General features: G+C 43.2%; 2 protein-coding genes across 3 annotated transcripts in view; both read left to right on the plus strand.

Moving 5' to 3' along the window:
* Nucleotides 1-260: 260 nt before the first annotated feature.
* Nucleotides 261-18547, plus strand: LOC125303593 (M-phase inducer phosphatase 1-B-like). 2 transcript variants are annotated; one of them, XM_048257416.1, is made up of 15 exons: nucleotides 261-377; nucleotides 2304-2440; nucleotides 2752-2849; nucleotides 3271-3316; nucleotides 3867-3900; nucleotides 4428-4493; nucleotides 5536-5712; nucleotides 5998-6082; nucleotides 6354-6556; nucleotides 7905-7997; nucleotides 10413-10475; nucleotides 10654-10752; nucleotides 15558-15691; nucleotides 16086-16197; nucleotides 17611-18547. In XM_048257416.1, exons 2-15 carry the CDS (start codon nucleotides 2310-2312, stop codon nucleotides 17749-17751), a joined length of 1482 nt encoding a protein of 493 aa, XP_048113373.1. In that variant the 5' UTR covers nucleotides 261-377; nucleotides 2304-2309; the 3' UTR covers nucleotides 17752-18547. The 2 variants fall into 2 exon arrangements, with proteins under 2 accessions (XP_048113373.1, XP_048113374.1); XM_048257417.1 differs by lacking the exon at nucleotides 261-377 and adding an exon at nucleotides 1463-1477.
* Nucleotides 18548-20722: 2175 nt separating this feature from the next.
* LOC125303713 (GDNF family receptor alpha-4-like) overlaps nucleotides 20723-21889 on the plus strand; it is a 28264-nt gene continuing 27097 nt past the window's right edge. The window contains 1 exon segment of the mRNA XM_048257597.1: nucleotides 20723-21257. Coding sequence (XP_048113554.1) covers nucleotides 21218-21257 — 40 coding nt within the window. The 5' untranslated portion in view covers nucleotides 20723-21217.

Here is a 21889-nt window from a genome sequence, read left to right on the forward strand (position 1 = left end):
CATCTAGTCTATTTCAACAAGCCAATTAGAACAGACCTAATATATAATAATAAGAATAATCCAGGAGATTTCAAGATAGTGGATTCCATCCACTATAAAAATACCAAACATTATGCCCATAGACTGTATGATTCTGCCCTGACGCAATGATCCGTGAATACCTACACACTGGGCTTGCCAACGACAAGATTACTAGACAATTGATCATACAAAGGTTTCTTGCTCCCCCACTCCCTTTACTCGTAGTTCGAACAGTAACAGACCAATGGGCTAACAGGCCGTTTTGGCTCCCCCCATCGGAAGTGGCGTATTAGGTATTTTTCTGGCGTGAAAATTTAAAATCCAAATTAACTCACTGGGTGATTCATAATAGGAAAGTAAGTGTGTAACTTTATAACTACAACTTGAATTATAATGACTTATGTTAGACCTATCTGATATGGTAAAAAGTTATTATGAATTGCTAGTAAGTTTGCTCACGATATAAGTTAGATGGACGGGGCTATCTAACGTTAGATTTGCTAAGTGTGCTAGCAATGCTATCCAAATGATCTTGACAAAGTTTTTTTTAACTTTTTTGTGGTGTGTTAGTCGGTTATTATTTTAACAAACAAACGGAAACCAACCCCTTTGTATGGTCTGTCCGTGTAATAACGTTAACTTATAAGTGTGGTTATCGCAAGTACAAAATCATGTTGACAGTAGCTTATCTTAAGTCCAACGTTAGCGAAAAATTGCATGTTAAGAAGTAAGGTTATGTAATTAGTTAGGGAGATGCGTGATATATTCACACTTCCGCAACATTGTATTTCCTTTAATCTTCCATTTAATTGGCATTGGCCTATGATGATTAATACGTGTTCATGAAAGTAGTTGACATTGTACTGGCCTGTTTAATAAAAAAAAATGCAGCATAGATAGATGGACTGGGTAGAACATAGAATATGCAGACGACTATACTTATTGTAGGCTACATCCACCCTTATAATTAAGCTACATAAAGCTCTCAATAAGTCTGAGGGGAAAAAAAGTCTGAAATTGTTTTTTGTTAGCATTCAATGTCTGGATCTTTACATTTTGTCATAACACCTTCCATTGTTTGTCTTCCCTGTTTACTTCCTGCAAGAGGATGCTTACAAAACTTTGCTAACATGCTTACAAAAGGATGCGTTGAAAACAGACTGTTCTATATATACAGTCTATGGTTGAAACAAGTTAACACTTCCATAGCTGCTCGACAAATGTTTTCTTTTGATTTTGGTTTTAAATTGAATAGTCAATATAAGCAGACTGCAACAGATTATTAGATTAGGCTATGTAAAGCCAGTGGGTCCAGTTTGGTGTCATCTAGCTGAGATGTGCACTACTCTCTTGTGAACAGATGGCATTTGTAATGTTTGTACGATTCTCCAACTTGCTAGTATCCCGTAAAGACCCATTGCTGTCCCTGCAGTTGCAGCAGTGGACTGTCGCACAGGTAGTTCAATTTACCCAATACAGAACCAGTGTCAGATGCTCTTGGTAAAACTAATAGAATATTTTTAATTATTATAGAATACAAGGCTTTGATTAAGCTTACATTTTTCTTCAACCAAACAAATGTGTGCATAGTAGTTTTTAGTTTGACAGTTTATTGCATTGGTGTTCTAGGCCGAGTGCTTCCCTTTGTAAACCTATGATAAGCTGTAGAGAGCGCAACTGACACTCCAGTGTTTTTCAACCTTTTTTTGTGCCACGGCACACTTTTGACACTTAAAATGTCCCACGGCACACTAACATCCTGTGTGAAGAAAAAAAATAAACATACCATAGCCTAAAACTTCAAATAATACACAGATATGGCCTTATTATGGCTTCTATGCAAGACCTGCTCAATAAAACAAGTGCCCTCTGTTTCATTTGTAGGTGATTATATCTAATTTAATTGTTGTTATGAACTGGATATGTGATGATTCTGTGAATACTGGATATGGGTCCCCCGTTGTACAACGCCTGCATACCACAAATAGTGCAATCATACAATCAATGAGAGCATGTGGTTATAAATTCTTTGATGCAACAGTTGCTTTTCTGGACCAGTGAGTGACATTTGGGTAATTTTCTGCGGCACACCTGATGATCTCTCACGGCACACTAGTGTGCCCCGGCACAGTGGTTGAAAAACACTGTATTGCTCCATGCAAAGGAAAGAAAACTTGGCTACCTCAGCATGACAAAGGCGAAACTCAATCCATTTGTAGTCCAGTCATCCCATAGATCTTACTGTGTGTGTGTGTGTGTGTGTGTGTGTGTGTGTGTGTAAGGTGTCCATGGCGCAGTCACTGGTCCCCAGTTCGGCGGGTGTGGGCATGAGAGGCGCCCCGGTCTCCCCGCAGTGCCGGCCTTCCCCCATGACTGAGCTCACCAACTGCTTCACAGGACTCACTGCCTTCCAGACAGGGTACCTGTGGTTAACTGCTATTTCATTGACATGCCATTGCCTGAAATTATTTACATTCATTTGGGCTTTGTTGAGTGTCCCTTGTTCATGTAAAGCAACCTTGGATTTGTGAAAGGCGCTACACAAATGTAACATTACTATTTATGAGTATGTATTTGATTTATTGTGAGTGTGTGATGACTACTCTAAAAATGTATCTTGCCCTGAAATTGTTAGCAAGGCCAATTTCGTAGATTTTCAAAGCTGTTTGGTAAAAAAGACCAAAACGTCTGTGGTGAAGTGTTTGATGCTTTTGTGTCTGTGCTCCGCAGTGACACGCCTCGCCGTTGTCTGGACTTGTCCAACATCAGTAATGGGAGCCTGGAGGAGGCTGCTGCAGTGACGTCTCCACAGGGTGGCCTACACTTAGGTGGGCATACCAGCTTTACCTGCTGCAGCCACATACACCTTTGTTCGGTTAAAGTTTCGAGCCATAACTGTGAGGTGTCATTGTGTGTTTGTTAACATTTGATCTTGGGCTTTGTTTTGTTTTGTTTGGGATTTTGAAGTTTATTTTAATTTCTATTTTAGGTAACTTCAGTTCAGAGTAACTATCCCTTTACTAAAGGCCATTATTCACAATGTTTTAGCTTACCTAGCATCCCTAAACCATGAACTTCAGCATTATAATTATTGCAGAATATTAAGTGCTCTATTAAAATGGTTTGTCCTTGTTAATGCCAGAAGTAATTCACTTTAGCCTGTTTGTGTAAAACATTGCCAATTTTGCAGTCTAGACAATAATGATGCATGATGTTATTTTTTTTAAGTGAATAATTTATCACTTGCAGAACCACCCTCCTGTTCGGTTGTGGTCCCAGAGTCACCCGTGCCCAGGTTTGTTTGTTCTGTTTTCCTATTTGTTTCGTTTCCTTTGCTCTTATGAGGATAGTTTCTTGTCTAGGCCTCACTGCTCATGCTTTGGTTGAGATATGGCCTCTCTCTATCAGGACTATGTTCTTTGTATGTGTGCAAATACTGAGTGCACTGTCACAACAGCAAGTTAGAATAACAACAATATAGTTCTATGTAGTTAATTACCTACTTAGATTGCTAGTATTACAGGGAGGCTACACCAGGTGAAGCGTGTAACTGAAGCGTTCCGTTCACGTAGCGTAAACATAGTTTTAGAAGACTCTTTTTAAAAGTCTATTTTTTTGCAGCTATCGCTGGTGTAGCCAGTTCTACTGATTATAGTGAAAGCTAATTGTTGCTGCAGACGCAATGCGAATGGAACGCTTCAGTTATGCACCCGGTGTTGCCTTTCTGTTAGATGAAACTCAATTATGCTTATTTAAGCGCAACCACATTAGCACAGCAAGGGGTAGATATTCATGAAATACATTTTGCAGTTACAGTTAACTCACTTAGTTTTTTTCACCCCTAGGACCAGCCGCATGAAGAGACTGAGGACCTTCCTGGTAAAAGTCTGGCTTTTCTGCTCTCTGCTTGAAGCTCCCCCCCTCTGGATGAGAGGGAAGAGCCCAGCACTGCCCTGTAACCTGGCTACAGTTGTGACATTACTTGTCCTTATAATATTTCTCTAGAGAAATATACATATTTTTTGTAATCAGATTCAGGCAGTTAGCAGTAAACATTCATTCACCCAAACATACCCACAGACACAGAGACAGACACAGAGACAGACACAGAGACAGAGACAGAGACAGACACAGAGACAGACACAGACACAGACACAGACACAGAGACAGACACAGAGACAGACACAGAGACAGACACAGAGACAGACACAGAGACAGTTAGTTAAGGTAATTAGGAAGTCATGAAGGAAATCTTGCTATTTATTTTTAAATGAGCTATTTGGTTGTCATTATGAGTTAATCAGATGCTTAGGACACACTTGTACATGTTGATTCCCCTGTCTCTCTTGACTGATAATGCCTGACTGTAATTAAATGCTTGTCTGTTCCCATCTGTAATCTCACAGCCCAGGTTACTGTGCAGCAGCCCCAAACCTCCGCCCGGTGGAAAACCTGTCATCAACAAAGAGAATGTGAGTACACACACAACCCCGAATCTCGCCTCTTTGCTGACTGATTGCTTTAGACCTGAAGCATACAACCGTGAAGCCGTAATTACCTGTGCCATCAACCACCACCGGGTGGCAGTATTGACTGGCACTTTTGATGTAATTCCTGCAGACAGGAGTCAGGACAGTTGGGCAGAATTGATCCAGGTGACTGGGCCATGCAAAGCCCCCAAGATTGAGTGTCAGGTTCATTTCTTAGATGGGTGGTTCCAGTCCTCTTTAAGCAATAAAATGCTTCGACAACAACCATATCATCAGGTAGAGACAGAATGAGGCACTGGAAGTTGCTTAAAGGACATATTAATAAAATGTAAAAAAAAAATGAATGCAGAGAGTTGAGACATAATTTAACTGCCATACACACTCTCTTTCTGCAAGGCAAGGCTGTGTGAAGAAGCTGAAGTGTAATTAGCTTAAGTCATTAGTAAAGAGCAGAGAGCGTGCATAGATAACATCATTTTCCACTGTCTGGGCTCAGTCACTTTGCCAGATGCTAGGTCTTTATGAGTATAGCACCCCATCTAATCGCTCAGCATAGCACCAGGAGCTATTTGAGGTAAGAATGTGAGACACATAAAATACTAGCAAACAGTACAGTCTACACACAGACACGCAAACACACACACATGGTTTATCACACACACACACACAGCTCTCCAAAGGGTTCTCTTGTGTCGCGTGAACAACTCTGTTATAGAGAACACCGTGATGGGTAGTTATTTCAAAATTTGCTTTAATATGCAAAAGTAATCTTAGTCAAGAGTTGTGTCCTCTCATGAGATCAGCACTTTCAATAAATAAATAAAAATAAATTAATCTTGATCATGATGGACCATTTTGTTAACAGTTGTCTCACGTATAGAGCAGCAGTCAGCAGATTGGGTATTGCTGTTACTCATAATGCATACTAGTGTAATGTTAATAAATGTACTTAATGTAACTGTATTTGCCTGTTTAGAGTGATCTCTAACTCTGTGCTCTGTTTGTCTTGTTCCTCTTGCCGTAGGTGAGTCCTGAGGAGTCGTGGGCAGGTAAAGGTAAAGGCAGGTGTCTGATGCCCTCCCTGGGTGCCCAGGCTGCTGGCGGAGAGGAAACCGAGGGCATGGTGAGCCCCATCCACCCCACGCCCCCCCTCTCTCCTCCCATGTCCCCCATGGACGCCTTCGAGGGACTGCAGGAGGAGGTGACCTTTCACCTTTTAATCAAAACTTACTTACTGCCAGGGTTATCATCTAATTTCCATCAGCGTAGCTGAAATTATTATATTTTTTTGCCAGGGTTATCAACTAAGTTCCATCATCAACACTGAAATTATTTTTGCCAGGGTTATCATTGAATCTCCTCCATACCTTCTGTGGTTGTAGTATTTATTGTCATTTTGTAAAGTCATTTAATTTGTTAGACACTCAATCCCACTTGCCTATATACTAAAGTCTGATAACCCCCTTTCTTTTCCCTCTGTCTGCAGGGATCAGTAAATGTTGCCATGTCATCCAGTATGGCACAGCTTCTCTCTGATCCACTCATGAGCCAGGACCTCAGCCTCTCCACGGGTGTGTGTGTGTGTGTGTGTGTGTGTGTGTGTGTGTGTGTGTGTGATCTGATATGGTTTGTGTGCATACTTACACACAGTGAAAAGTCAGCATATGTATCATCCTGCATGATGTCCAGGGACCGCTGTATGGTTTTGTTGTGTTTTCTAAAATGTTTAGCTTAGGGCTTTTATGTGTTTTTAGACACTTAGTTTTTGATGCCTTAATATGGTATGAGCGGAGATAATTGTAGAGATACTCCTTTTCTCCATGTGCTGTTTCTGCCTGCAGGAGGCGTCCATGAGCCGGCGACCGGGGCGCCGGTTGATCCGCTCGCCGTCCATGCCCGAGCGCCTGCAGCGCCCCCTTCTGAAACGCCCCCGCACCTCGCCGCTCGCGGCCAAGCCACCAATCAAACGCCACCGCACCATCTCCGCCATCTCAGAGCATGAATCAGAGCCACAGCTCTGCAAACCAGCCAGCGCAGAGGGGAGGGTAAGACTGGCGGGGGGGGTTGGGTATGGGGTGGGCATCTAATTATGCTTCAATCAATGTTAAATCAATGTTTATGTTCCATTAATTATTACAATTAGTGATACCATGGCTAGCGATGATTTAAATGCATTTTCAGTTTTAAATGTGAATTTAATTACATGGCTACTACGGGCGCATGTGAGCTGGCGGGTGAGTCGAAAAAGAGACGCATAAATGATGGCCCTGGCCTGCCACGCTCGTCTGATGAGAGTGATTAATGCAGCCCCATCAGCGAGATGGCACATTGATGGGCTGGCATTAATCTGGTGCCCACTGGCTCTCTCTCTGTGTGTGTGTGTGTGTGTGTGTGTGTGTGTGTCATCCGCCCCCCACCACTCCCATGGCCTTTAAGTTCGTGAATCGTCCGAAGTGCAAGCAAGGGCACCCTCAAAAAAAAAAGCCCCAAACGAGCATCCTTTTTTCTTTCTCTCTCTTCCTACACCCACATGCAAGTGACTGACATTGCCATCCAGTAGTAGTCAGCAACATTAATGCTAAAAAAAAGCCTGTCTCCATTTCTATCTCTGGCACCAGGGGCACAGTAAATCACCTGACTGATTGTGGTGGCATTCACACAGGCTGGCGCGGATGCCATAAAGAATTACTGGTCCATGATGAGAACAAAGGCCACACGTCCGTATATAAAGCTGTATGGATCGGGAGCAGGGTGCTCGTAAAGCAGTCTGGGGTTTTAAAGGGGTGAGTGGGCTGAGATGCCCCGGGGCCCTTCGCATCTCTGCACGGTTATGATGTGTGTTGCGCTTTTGATCTCTGATCTCTTTGTCATAATCTGTCTCTCTCTCTCTCTCTCTCTTCCCCTCTCTTTCTCTCTGTGTCTTTCTCTCTCTCTCTCCTTCCCCTCTCTTTCTCTCTGTGTCTTTCTCTCTCTCTCTCTTCCCCTCTCTCTCTCATCCTCCCTCTTCCCCTCTCTCTCTCTTGTGCATGCTGCCTGTTTTTGCCTGTCTCACACCCTGTCTTTCCTACTTTTCTCTCATGCTGTCTCTCTCGTGCACACATATTCTGTTGGTCTGTCTCCCTCGGAAACACTCACTCACTCACACTCTCACACTCTCTCTCTCTCTCTCTCTCTCTCTCTTGCTCTCTTTCTCACACACATATACATACTCACTGACACACATTGAATCTCTCTCTCTTACACACACACACAATCACTGACTCTCTCACCTACTCACTGACTTACTTTCTTTCTCTCTCTCTTACACACACACGCGCACACAATCACTCTCTCTCTCTCTCTCTCTCTCACCTACTCAGTGACTCTGACTCTCTCTCCCTCTCACACACACAGCATCTCCTGAAGAAGACTTTGTCCCTGTGTGAGGTGGCAGAGCAGCAACTGGGGGGAGATGTTAATGCTGAGCTCATTGGAGATTTCAGTACGGTACGTGTAAACACACACACACACACACACACTACTTCCTCTACAGCAGTGGTTCTCAACCTTTTTTCAGTGATGTACCCCCTGTGAAATATTTTTTCAGCCAAGTACCCCCTAACCAGCGCATTTTTAGTTGCGAAAAAATACTTAAAACAGAGCACTGTGACATCAGTGTCTAATTTATTAAACTTTGGAACCACGACTCCATCCATAAACTTCAACCACGACTCCATCGTTTGAGTTTTGACAGTGATTGACAGGTGATGGCGGGTGGCATGTGACAGGTTGGGTCGAACCATCCTGGTATGGTGGGGACTCTGGGTTTTTAGGATAATGAAATTGAATAGCCTACTGAAATATAAAATTAATTTTATGAACTTATATTTTCCTGAAATATTGATTAAATAATTGTTTTTAAAGTATTTTTGCATGGATTCTACTTTTTAAATCTATGTATATTTTAACCCTAATCTGTTTTTAGGGCATTTTCACCTTTATTCATAAGGATTTATTCTGGTCATTGTAAGTGCCATACACACATATTATATATTGTATCCAGATCTGCCATTCATTTCATGTATTAGTACTAGCATTGATTTTATTTAGATTTTTGAAGAATTAAAATATAAAAAGCGTATTATAAAAATTCTTATATTTTGACATGTATCTCACCACAGCAAGCTCAGCTCTACATGCATTTCATGTGTGTGTGTGTGTGTAGGGCAGACTCTCCTGAATCTGGCAATATCATTGCCATGGTGGAGGAATTCTCTGGGGCTGAGCAATTTAGTGATTTAATGACCTTTCTGCGCTCCATATCGGTGACACGAACTGATGTGACCTGATTGACCCGAGTTTACGTGTTATAGCCTGTGTGTGCCTATGGTGTCTGCATTCATGATTCTCTACAACTTTTTACTGCATTACCATGAACAAAGTAAAGGCAAAAAAGGTGTTTCTTTGCCGAACAAATTGGGATGCAATATGAGCCTTGTATTGGATGCCATGCAGGAATTTGGTAGGATCTCAAAACTTTATGAACATTTACGGATTATGAACATTCTTTGCCATAGAGAAACACACAATAGCGTTGGATTATAAATATGCTTTGCTACAAAAACAGACAAAAACGTGAGGTAAGTCGAGCTATATGAAGTTATTATTTTGCTGTCACTTTGTCTGTTTTATAACCCAGAAGGATGTACTTGGTATCAAATAATAGCTCCGTGTCTCCTCTTTCATCTGACATGCGTGGCATATCTATCCGATCACAGGTCCGCGAGTAATTCAAACGAGAGTAATGGGTGTGCAACATTGGTTTTTGGACATGACGTTATTATTTTGTAGTCACTTTGTCTGATTTCATAAGCCAGAAGGATCAACATACTTGCTATCAATGGATAGCCCTGTGTCTCTCTTTCATCTGATATGCTTGCCATATCTATGCGTTCACAGGTTCGCGACTAATTCAAACGAGAGTAATGGGTGCGCAGGTGAACGCAGAGAAGTAAAGACTGTAAAATCAATTTCATTATTTTTTTTGTTATTTTCATACTATAATGTACAGACAAGTGCGTTGTCTCGTTGGAAAGCCCCACTTCTGCTCTGTCACGCAGTAAAGGTTTCATCTCGCTGCGATGAACAGTTGCGGAGCAATGTAACAGAGAAGAAAGGGTGTGTTTTTGACACACTTTGCGTCAATCAGGTTCTAAGGGTTAAAATCTCACGTACCCCCTGGAGTGCCTTCACGTACCCCCATTTCAGAACCACTGCTCTACAGGACCACACACTGATGCACAAAAGGCCTCTGTGGCTTCTCTCTCTGTCTCATAGGCAGGCACACACACACACACACACACACACACACAAACACACAAACAGGTTGCATTGCCATACACATACACTAGGTCTCTCACACACACAAATACAGACTCATGGTTAATGACACATTATGCTTGTGTGATACGCAATAATATGAAACCATTACAAACGCAATAATATGAAACCATTACAAACACCATCAAAGACGCGTCCTTTGAATTAGCCGTTTCCAATTCACAAGAACCGCAAACGGTGGCACCGTCACAAAGCTAGCTAGCGTTCTGCCACATGTTGATAAGCTGATTAATTAAGTCAGTGCCACCATCCCCTTTGATGCTGTGAGTTTGTTTGTTTGTTTGTTTGTTTGTTTGATTGTGAAAGCGAGCCAAAGAATTAGAGCCATTGCCCTTCCTCGTCTCTGTGTTCTTGTCCTCGGAAAATGGCAAATCCGCTGAAGCCCCTGGCCAGCTGGGGGGGGGTTCTCAAAGAACATTTGAGCATGTAAACGCAAGGGAGGAGGTGGTCTTTTGGTGGGTATGTGTTTTATGTAATGGAGCTGTTGATTTTGTGTGTGTGTGTGTGTGTGTGTCTCTGTAGGTGTATGCTCTGCCCACTGTGACTGGCAGGCATCAGGACCTGAAGTACATCAGTGGGGAGACGGTGAGTGTTCATACACATACACACTCTCTCACACACACACACACATACACACAGTCCTCAAGTCCTGTAAAAGCTGACATAATTTATATAGAAACATCAGGTGTAAGTGGAGTTGTTTCATCACCCATATATCTGCTGTGTGCGTGTGTGTGTGTGTGTGTGTGTTTGTGGGTTTCAGATGTGTAATCTGCTAGAGGGACGCTACAGCTGTCTGGTGGAGAGCTTTGTGGTGGTGGACTGCCGTTATCCTTATGAGTATCAGGGAGGACACATCAAGGTGAGCGTGTGTGTGTGTGTGTGTGTGTGTGTGTCTACATTCAAGCATGGTGTTTATGTGAATGACACTATGTGTGTGTCTGCATTCAAGCATGGTGTTTATGTGAATGAGAGAGTGTGTGTGTGTGTGTGTGGGGGGGGAACAAGTGAGAGAAGGAGGGGATGTGTTTTGTGTGAATGTTTGTGTGTGTGTGTGGTTTGTGCGGGGGAAACAAAACAGCCAGACCTGTGGAAGGTTAGACTGCATGATGTGGATCAGTGAGCTGAGCTCACCCTGGCATACAGTTAATAGCACAGAGACAGCACACAGCCCATTCCACAGGGCACTGAGGGTGTTTGCTCAGCGGTTTTAAATAACCCGTTTCTCTGTGAGTACAAGATGATTGCACATGTTCCAGCAAGCCATTGTTCTAAATTTACCTCTGAAATGTACATAATTAGTGCCCACACTTGGTAACTAATTTATATGATTTGTTTAGGTTATTTTTAGATTTGTATTTAAGTGGACCAGAATAGACATTTTTACAGTCCCTCCACATTATTTGCATCTTTGGGTGATGTGTTGACATGTTTGTGTTCTTAATTATTAAGGTTCATTTCCATTCACAGCTAAACTTTATGAAAAGCTTGAATGAATACTGTACTATGGTGAAGCAAAGAAAAAGTCTCAGAAAACAACAAACAACAACAATGCAACAGTGTGTAAAACCACCAAGATTAGTTTCACTGATCTGGCAATTTTTCACATAGATTTCTGTTTCGAAAACGAAAACAAAAACAAAAACAATCGGTTCTACCTAGCTCGAGGTGCTGCAGCCAACAGCTAGAGGTGCCAGGCAGCTACAGTGCTACACTCTGGGGGTATCGGTATGTTCATGAGCCCCAATGCTCATGCCCCCAGAGTGTAGCAAATATCGTTGGAGTTCTCTTTTTAGAGAGAGTGAGTGTGGCTACACACACAGAGAACTCGTTGGAGAACTCGTTGGAGTTCTCTTTTTAGAGAGAGTAAGAGTTGCTACACACACAACGCAAGGCAAGAACCACTTAATAAAACATTAGGAGAGTAGAACCGTGTTTTTCATCAGAGACCCAACGCAATGTTGCTGCATACAACTGCATTTCACACCCCAGAGGCACTAAAGCTACATTTCCCCCCTGTAATCCCTGAATCACATTAATATTCCATGGTTTCTTGTCACTAGTCTCTTGTATGTCTGAATGGAGCTGAAGACCCCACACACACACACACACACAAACGCAACGGAACGGACTTCATTTATCAATGAATGTAGAAACCAGAGCAGATGTGAGTGCAGGAGTCCTCTTACGACAGGGCTCACGTGGGATTCCAGCTGCAGTGCCACTGTCACCTCCAGTTGGCAGTCAGAAAGGTGAAAGTAAATAAAATAATTAACTTTATTTCACAGACAGAATGCATCATAAGCTACTACCAAATGCATTCATCTCAAAACCATTTGTGCCTGGAAAAACAAACACAAAAAAAACCACAATTGTGTTGGAACACTGGTGAGAGGTTAGAGGATGGCATATTCTTTTGTGAAAAAGAAAAGACACGGTTCATGCCATGACTTGCGCTTATCGAAATAAACTAATTTTTACCAACGAAAGTAATTCTGTTCATGTGATGGTTATCCTATAGTAGTGTTTGACGTTCTTCATAATCAGTTGGCCTAACCATAAGTTGGTGTGACTTGGCATTTTGGTTTAACCTCTGGTATGTCTTAGCCCTAAAACGTTTGGGAAACTGCAATAAACTATATAAGTCTCCAAACATTCCAATCCTCCGCCGACTTACTATGCTGCACCGTAAGACCATGTCAACTCGAAAACCTGCTCAAGCATGTCGGGATTTGACGTGAGATTTGAGGGGGAGTTCAGAATAAAAACAAATTTGCATGGAAATGTCCATGTGCCCTTCATACGCATACTGGGGACAGGGCCAGTGGCACTCACTAAAACAGCAAGAGAATACAACCACATTTCACATCAGTCACAATGGAATTATGCCCATACAGTGCCACTTACTAAAACACCAGGAGAGTCCAATCCCGTTTAAACCAGAGGGACACTAGTGCCGTAGTGCACTGAGCCAGTGGGGTACGGTGCCGTAGGGCACTGAGCCAGGGGGGGTGCCGGTGGGGCGGGCGCCAGGGGTGGAGGTGACCAGCAGTGGGCCTCACAGGCCAGAGGACCCCCACAGAGGACGGAGGACAGCTGGATGTGTGTGTGTGTGTGTGAGGACAGAGGACAGCTCTGAGGGCTCAAAGGCTCATGCTGAGCAGCGGTTTGCATCCGCTGGATGTGTGTGTGTGTGTGTGTGAGAGGACAGAGGAAAAGCCTCTGAGGGCTCAAAGGCTCATGCTGAGTAGCGGCTTGCATCCTGAGGGATGTGTGTGTGTGTGTGTGTGAGCGGTTTGCTGGATGTGTGTGTGTGTGTGTGTGTGTGTGAGGACAGAGGACAGCTCTGAGGGCTCAAAGGCTCATGCTGAGCAGCGGTTTGCATCCGCTGGATGTGTGTGTGAGGACAGAGGACAGCTCTGAGGGCTCAAAGGCTCATGCTGAGCAGCGGTTTGCATCCGCTGGATGTGTGTGTGTGTGAGGACCGAGGACAGCTCTGAGGGCTCAAAGGCTCATGCTGAGCAGCGGTTTGCATCCGCTGGATGTGTGTGTGTGTGTGTGTGTGTGAGGACAGAGGACAGCTCTGAGGGCTCAAAGGCTCATGCTGAGCAGCGGTTTGCATCCGCTGGATGTGTGTGTGTGTGTGTGTGTGTGTGAGGACAGAGGACAGCCTGAGGGGCTCAAAGGCTCGATGCTGAGTAGCGGTTTGCATGTGTGTGTGTGTGTGTGTGTGTGTGTGTGTGTGAGGACAGAGGACAGCTCTGAGGGCTCAAAGGCTCATGCTGAGCAGCGGTTTGCATCCGCTGGATGTGTGTGTGTGTGTGTGAGGACAGAGGACAGCTCTGAGGGCTCAAAGGCTCATGCTGAGCAGCGGTTTGCATCCGCTGGTGTGTGTGTGTGTGTGAGGACAGAGGACAGCTCTGAGGGCTCAAAGGCTCATGCTGAGCAGCGGTTTGCATCCGCTGGATGTGTGTGTGTGTGTGTGAGGACAGAGGACAGCTCTGAGGGCTCAAAGGCTCATGCTGAGCAGCGGCCCTTTGATTCCCTCATATGCCTCCAGAGGTGATTTGCATCCGCTGGACACGTGTGTGTGTGTGTGCGCACGCGCACATTGTGTGTGTGAGTGTACAAGAGAGAAATGAACAGTTATCAGGCAAAACAGAAAAGGAAAGAAAAACAGCTGACGACAAACACCATTGAGTGATGATCTTGTTTTGGCTCAATACCATCTGTTTTCCCTGCTCTGCATTTTGCTTCCGTGTTTGTGATCCATTTACGTGATTGATAACAAAACTGATTATTAGCACGCACTGATAGGGGGCTGTGGCAGTCAGACAATTGCTACAGCTTTGGAATATTAAATGGGACTAGCTTGTGTGTGTGTGTGTGTGTGAGAGAGAGAGGGAGAGAGTAGGAGAGAGAGCGATATGTTTTACATGGGATGAATTTCATTCTCCACTCCATTTACATTGTTTTGCAGTGGAGTGACTGGGCCTCTGGGCTTTGTGCCATTGCTCGCTGCTGGTTTGTGTTTTGGGGAAACATGTGTATAATGGGTACAGATGTTTACATGTGTATCACTACAAATTAAATATAGTCTTCAGAAAATTGATTATATCCTCCTGTACCTGATGCATTATATGCAGAAATGGCAATTAATATCAGGGGAATATCACGCAAATGTATATATCAAGGGTAAAAAAAAAAAAAAAAACTTTAAACATCTCTACAAAACACATCTGGTATGATTACCAATCACTTAAAGTTTACAAAACAACTTAAAGTTTGTTTCCGTGTGCCCTAGATCAAAGGTTACAGCATTCTGAATGACAAGTGGAGTGTCGGGCAGTATAGATTTGTGCTCTTGAAAAGCTCATTTATCTGAAAGTAATTGTGAAAGATATTGCCAACTTTTTTCTTATTCTATTCTTGTTTTATGTTGCATGCATTTCCCTTTATATGGTTTTGACATAGAAATGAAGAAAAAATATATCTAGGAGGTGATTTTGTACACATAGCATGAGTTGTAAGAGTAGAGGATAGAGACAAATTGACAGGCGTGATCTATTTTTACGGAGAGAATGTGTTTTTTTTCTTCATTATGATAAAACATGCTATAACTAATGAATACATGATAATTTTGGGAACAATTTACACAATTAAATCTTGTTTTAACAATAGCAACATTTGTAACTCCGTTACCATGACATACATATATGTCTTAGAAGTATGTTAAAACTAGTCACAGTTGCAAAATCTTTGGTCATATTATAGGAAACAAGTGTAGAAACACTTCTACAGTATATGAGGTTTTTTTATGTTATATTTTGAGAACCGCATGATTGATGATTGAACACTTTCTGGCTTTAAAATCACATGAAGATTTAATTTCCATTCCAAGACCATTTTGTGCTACTATTTAAGTATATATAGGCACATACAAACTGACATTGTTCCTAAATTTTGCTTCATTAATTGCTGAGTGGCACCAACAAATGTAGTGGGAGTGTAACTCCATTATCGCTGTGATCTTCCCCATCGACTTGAGTTGACCAAGACCTCATTGCAACTGATTATTCTTACTGCAACAGGTTCAGAGTAAATTAAATGTGTTTGTGTGTGTGTGTGAGTGTGATTAACTCCATGTGTTATATGGTGTGTTTCTAGGGTGCCCTGAACATGCCCAACTCTGATGATGCAGTAGAGCAGCTCCTTTCCCAGCAGCTGAAAGCTGTGTCCCCCAATAAGAGGTTTCTACTGGTCCTGCACTGTGAATTCTCCTCTGAGAGAGCTCCCCGCACGTGAGTACCCTGCCGTTTGTTTGTGTGTGTGTGTGTGTGTGTGTGTGTGTGTGTGTGTAAGGGAGAGAATCTGTGTATGTCAGCTCAACTGAAGTATGTGTATTTATTTATTTATTTATTTATTTATTTAGTGTGTGTTTGTGCACTTGAGTGTGTTTCTCCCAACCTTATTTTGTTTATGTTCGTGTCTGTCTGTGTGTGAATCTGTTCAATGTGAGAGCAAGTCAGGTCAACTAGTCTTTTTTTGTTGAAGTGTGTGTGTGTGTGTGTGTGTGTCCGTGCCTGTGTCTACGCACATGTGTGACTCTCGCACTCTTTTTTTTCAAAAGTCATCACACCTGGGATGTTGCATGTTTGTCTGGTTTTGTTTGTGTGTGTGTGCGTGCGTGTGTAGGTGTCGCCTGTTGCGTAGTGTGGACCGCAGCAGGAACGAGTACCCAGCTCTGACCTACCCTGAGCTCTACATCCTCAAAGGAGGATACCAAGATTTCTACCACTCACACAAAGTAAGAGCTTCTAGCATGATAGTGTGTGTGTGTGTGTGTGTGTTTTCCACTCACACAAAGTAGTGAATTCAAAAACATGATCCTTTTGCATACTCTAGTTGAGCCCTTTTGGACCTTAAGCATTAATGTAAGACACCACATACAGTACATATGCCTCACATGGGCTGTCATACAGTACACATGCCTCACATGGGCTGTCATACAGTACACATGCCTCACATTGGGACGAAACAGGGAAAATGCTGCCCTCTAAGATATCATTCCGTGGCAGCAATCATCTATCATAACTTCCAATGAATGAAAACAACGTAATTGAAGTATAATCAATTACTTTTCTGCATTCTGTTTTGTAGCAATGCGCTCGTTTTGTCCCTGTTTGTTTGATTTTCAGTTGAATTATATTTTAATTTAAATTGAATTCACTATTGTTATTTTTTTTATTTTAATTTAGAAAATAGATGTTTTCAAAATCACTGTGTAATCGTGTTAAATAACCGTGATCTCAATATTGACCAAAATAATCATGATTTTTACCATTATCGAGTAGCCCTAGCATTGCTCAAGCCGTGGATCTGTCGTAGGCAAAGGGAATACTTTAACCGGTTACCCTGGGCGCAATAGGTAATTCACCTGTAACACAACACAGGTAGACAATGTGAAACATGCCTCATTCAGTCGCTGACTGATAGGCACCATTGTCTTTATCTTGAGAAGCCTTTGGTGTTTGTTATTGTAATTAAGTGCACGTTGGCTCCTTCTGCTCCCACTAATGATTCATCGGAGTCCAAAGCACAAAGTAAACTTGTTTCTGTTGTCTTCGTGTTGGTTTTCTTGTTGTGTCATCCTTGTTGTCAAGCAGCGGGTGAAATATAAATGAAGGCAGACTGGCCTGTCTTCTCTCTAGAGGCTCTGAAGAATACTCAACTCTTGTGCTCACCCCTCCTTCCCTCCCCTCCCATGATGTTGTGTTTTTTTTTTTTTTTCTATTTTATGATACTCTCCCTCTCTCTTTCTGTACCCATCTCCTCAACTCTCGCTCTCTCTGCAGGCATTGTATTAGCCTGTGTGTGTGTGTGTGTGTGTGTCCATGTGCCTGCAGGGATGTGTGCATCTCTCTGTTGTGCTGTCTCTCTCTCTGTCTCTCATCCCCCCATCCCTCTCTCTCTCTCTCTTTCTCAGTGCATGTGAATATACATGTCTGTTTGTCTCTCTGTAGAACTTTGAGACTTACTTAGTGTGTGTCTGTGTATCCCTGAGCACTGTGTATCCCTGAGCACAGCCATACACAAATCAAGTAAATGTGTCTGTATCTGTGTGTGTGTGTTATCTGTGTGCTTGTGTGCATTTATTGTGTGTGTGTGTTGTGCATGTATTGTGTGTGTGTGTGTGTGTGTTTTGTCTGTGTGTGTGCAGGAGTTTTGTGAGCCCCAGTCCTACTGTCCGATGCACCATGAGGACCACAGGGAGGAGCTCCTGCGCTGCCGCCAGAATAGCCGCGTCTCCGCTGAGGAGCGTCGCCGACGGCAACTCGTCAACCGCCTGGGCAAACTCTGACACACGCACACACACTTATTCACAACCACACAAACATACATATGCACATACATGTAAACATTCAGACACACACTGAGACAGTTAATTATTCAGTGTAATGAACTCACATTCTCTCTCTCACTCTCTCTTCACACACACACACACACACACTCACTCACTCACTCCCACACACCCTTTCTCTCGCTCACTCATTCTCACACACACACACACACAGTCTCCCTCCCTCCCAAACCAGATGTGTGACATGATGGTGCTAATCATGTTTGACAAATCTCAGACGGTCACCAATTCAGAAGGTGTGTGTGTTTGTGTGAATGCTGTAACGCGGGCTGAACTGGCCCTGCTGCTGTAGCTCCACTCTTTCCCCAACCCCTGTGTTACCTCAGCTCTGTGTGTATGTTGTCAGTGACTAAAAAGAGTCTGACAAGATTATAAAATCTCAGTGTATGGAGTCCGTGTGTGTGTGTGTGTTCATGCGTGTGGTTGTGTATGTACACACACCTGTCCTGTTTACGCAACGAAACGATCATGAGATTTATTTTTTTCTTTTATATATATTTTTTGTAAGCAGCCAAATAATGTGAACTGTACGCTTGCCCACTGCTGTGTGTGTTATTTGAGTTAGCAGGGGTCTGTTTTATCATTATTCAAGTCATTCTGTGCGAAGGGCTTTTGGCTGAGCATGGGTGCGTAGGTTTCCAGTACAGTACAGTTAATACTACAGCATGTGATTCAGCATCCACTGCCATAATGATAAACCATTTAAAATAAAAATTGTATATTTTTATGCTCTGAAGTGTGTGTGGTTGATTCTTCATGAAAATGTTGTAGTGCTTATATCCTATTTACCAAACAACTCTTGAAAAACATTTATGCTATTAATACCTTCTGTCACTTGGTTTTAAATTATTCATTGTAGAGAGGAAGTTTGTTCCAACTCTTTGACAGATCTAGACCACAATGCATAAGAGGCACTTTCTGTCTAATAAGAATGCCGATTGGGGAAAGGAGGGAGTCGGTGAAAAACGGTTTATAACACAAGAAATTCATGAGGGTTCTGCAACGACAGGGAACAAGTCTTCAAAGAGCCGCATGCTTTCACGAGGATCCTTTGAAAGTTTCGGAGAGTTTTGCTCCGGGAGTTGTGGAGGTTAGGGGATTTGTTCTCAACCCTGGAGCGCTGAGATAAGCAGACTTGCAGAAGCTTAGGATGATTGGTCATTTAGGGCGTCACCAGGTCATTTACCAAATGACAACACCCACTGAATCGATATGGATGTATTTCAGGCCCTCAGAATAATGGCATCAATTACGCGCTGTAACACAGTCAGCATGACCTGGCTCTAAGGTTGAGCGACTCCACAGCCATCTGCATACAACTGAATGTTTGTGGCCTCGAGCGAAGTGCTTGTTTAACTGTGTTAAGCGAAGTGTGAAATGTAACCTTCTTACACCCCTTGCACATAACATGTAAACTGCAGCCTATCTCCGTATGCACTCTTCCAGACCACACCACACCACTCACCTTCCTCCATTTCATCTGTGTGCAGCTGCTCTCTGTTTGTGTGTGAGGGATACAACAGCTGTGGGGTGTGCGTTGAGCACAGCTCTGCTTGAGTGTTTGTGTGTGTTGGCTGGCGGGCGGGATGGGGAGGTATTTGTAAGCAGATAGGGTGGGAATAACCCACTCTCTCTCTTGCCTGTCTCCCCCAGAGGAGCTTGGGCTGGGTGCTGTAGCAGAGCAAAGTTTGCTTTGACAATCATTAGTTTCACAGGCGTGTAATGCCCCCTGCAAGCCTAGAGGGCTCTGATGAGGGACTGTGGGCAGCAGAGCTTGGCAGAGGCAGCCCCCAGATGGGGTGGGGTAGGGAGGGAGGAAGCATGCTGCTTAGCCGACAGAGCACGGAGGAAATTGGATGAAGGAAGTGGTAGTTTTGTGATGTGAAGGTCAGTGGGGGAGAACAGAGGTTTGGTTCATCAGTTAATTAATCAATTGTGAAACCCTGACCCAAGCAACAACCTCTTACACGCCATGCTATTAGCAGATCCTATTGAGTTGTCTGCCGAAATATATGGCTTTATTTCTGGAACATGTCAGAAGCCCTTGTGGTTAACATTCATCCTCGGCGTTAGTCCACTAAACGCAGCGGGATGCCTAAATCCCTGCGCCCGCAGCTCTTATAATCGGAGAGCCAGAATTCAAAAATAGAACGAAAAGTGGAGTGAGAGGCTAATTTGCTCTTTCCGTTAGTGCTAGCATTAAACCCACTTCGGCAGGGTCCTTTTGTCTTGCAGCGCCCCTGACCCCAAATTGGACAATTCAGTGGCCAGCCATATGGAGGTGGCTGCAGAGGTGAACCGGATACCAGGCAAGAGAAGAGGGTTAATATTTTTTTTATTAGCTGAAATAATTCCAGTGTAGCATAGGAACCTCCACACAAATGTTGAAAATGTCCTCGGGATCAGAGGATATTTTGGGCGCAGTAAAATGTCAAATAAACAATCTGATAAGTAGCCTACAGGTAGTTCATGTGTTAAAATCTGACTGTGTCAGGAGGACAATGTTTTTTTGTTTTGTTAATTTAATGCTGTTTTTTGTTTTTATCACAATTCAATATCTTTGTGAAACATTTACGCGTAGGTCGAAAAAAATACAACTATGGTAGCCTATAAATGTCATAATCAAAGAAAATAAATAAACAAGACCTTTTCTTGCATCATAGTAATTGCGTCTAGACAGTGCTTTTGATTCTGCCCTTAGGACATAAGCTCTCATTGGTCTACCTTGGAGGCTAAAGCTCGAATCTGCAACAATTGATGTTTGGGTAGATTATATCTGTGCAACAAAAAATTATAATTGTTGCTGATGTTTCTTGTTTTGGCAGAAGAGTCAAGCGTACGCACCTGTTCTCCTTACCTCCTCTCCCAGACTCCAATCAAATCACAGCATTCCAACGGGATGCACCCCCCTGTCCATGTCAACTCGCCGCCTAGACAGACAGAGGACGCGCAGTAGCCTGAACTGCTATTCTTTTACGTGCTGAGTCTGACACTTCACTCAAACACTGAATGGGAGTGCGTTGTCTATCGTATGGCAAAAGAGGCGAGACTTTATCTGAAGAACGTTTTCTCTTAAAAACAGGATTTTCATTTTAGCCAACCGCCGGACTTTCGCTGTGAGGTGCATTGCATTTTGGAGTAGACCACTGGTTATGCCGCAAACGATTCCCTGCGCTATTCTCCGATATCAGACTTGCACTTGAGAGATAGTACAGCAAAGCGAAACGATCATAATTATCCTAACCGACCAGACACTGGAAATAACTGCACGAGTCCTGCCAGTTAAGTCCTCCAGGTGCGTCTCGGGACGGACGGACTCGATGCTGCGCACGATAGACACAGGACTGCTCTAACGGGACCTGGCGTCTCCAAAACTGTCCAACTTGTCCTCGTAAAAGCAGTCAACATGATTCTTCTTGGAGTGCTACTGAATATTGTCATTAGTGGTAAGTGTGACCCAAACTAGGTTTTAGGAATCTATTCGCCAGTTTGGCAGTATGGGTTATAATAAAGCCGTAATAATCTATTTTGAATGGGTACTTTTTCTCTATCCTAAACCTAAACCCCATGCTACATGAATTTAGCCATAACTCTTTTGTGGTTGTCCATCAGAACTGTGCTAAAACGCATACAGCAGCCTATTTACAGTGATTTCTTTCCACGCCGTCCCTTATGCCTCAGAACAGTAGCATGCCTTACCCAATTCTTCTTAGTTTTTTTGTTTGTTACAGTGATCAGTTTGTCAGGCAGAACGCACAGGCTCTGCTTCTGTCCCGCTTTATCCATCTTTAATAAAATTTTATCGTATAGCCTATGTAGACTACCCCACAATCTCTTATATTATACCTACCGTGTGACTCCATTATTCTTGCAAATAGGACGGGATGTGCAGGGAGCCTAGGTATGGTGTGATCATGATGGTGTTGTCTCTTATGAAAAAGTGACCGCCACGTCGACCGCCACGTCGGCTATAGCACATTCATTAGATTGTCAGTGAAGAGCAAATACGGAAAAAAAGTTCAATGCAACCTACGGTGTTCGTTCGCATGAAAGAAGCGATTTGGTTTCCCGCTTCAAA

The sequence above is a fragment of the Alosa alosa genome, chromosome 11 (genome assembly GCF_017589495.1).
Source record: "Alosa alosa isolate M-15738 ecotype Scorff River chromosome 11, AALO_Geno_1.1, whole genome shotgun sequence".
NCBI classification, from domain to species: domain Eukaryota; kingdom Metazoa; phylum Chordata; class Actinopteri; order Clupeiformes; family Clupeidae; genus Alosa; species Alosa alosa.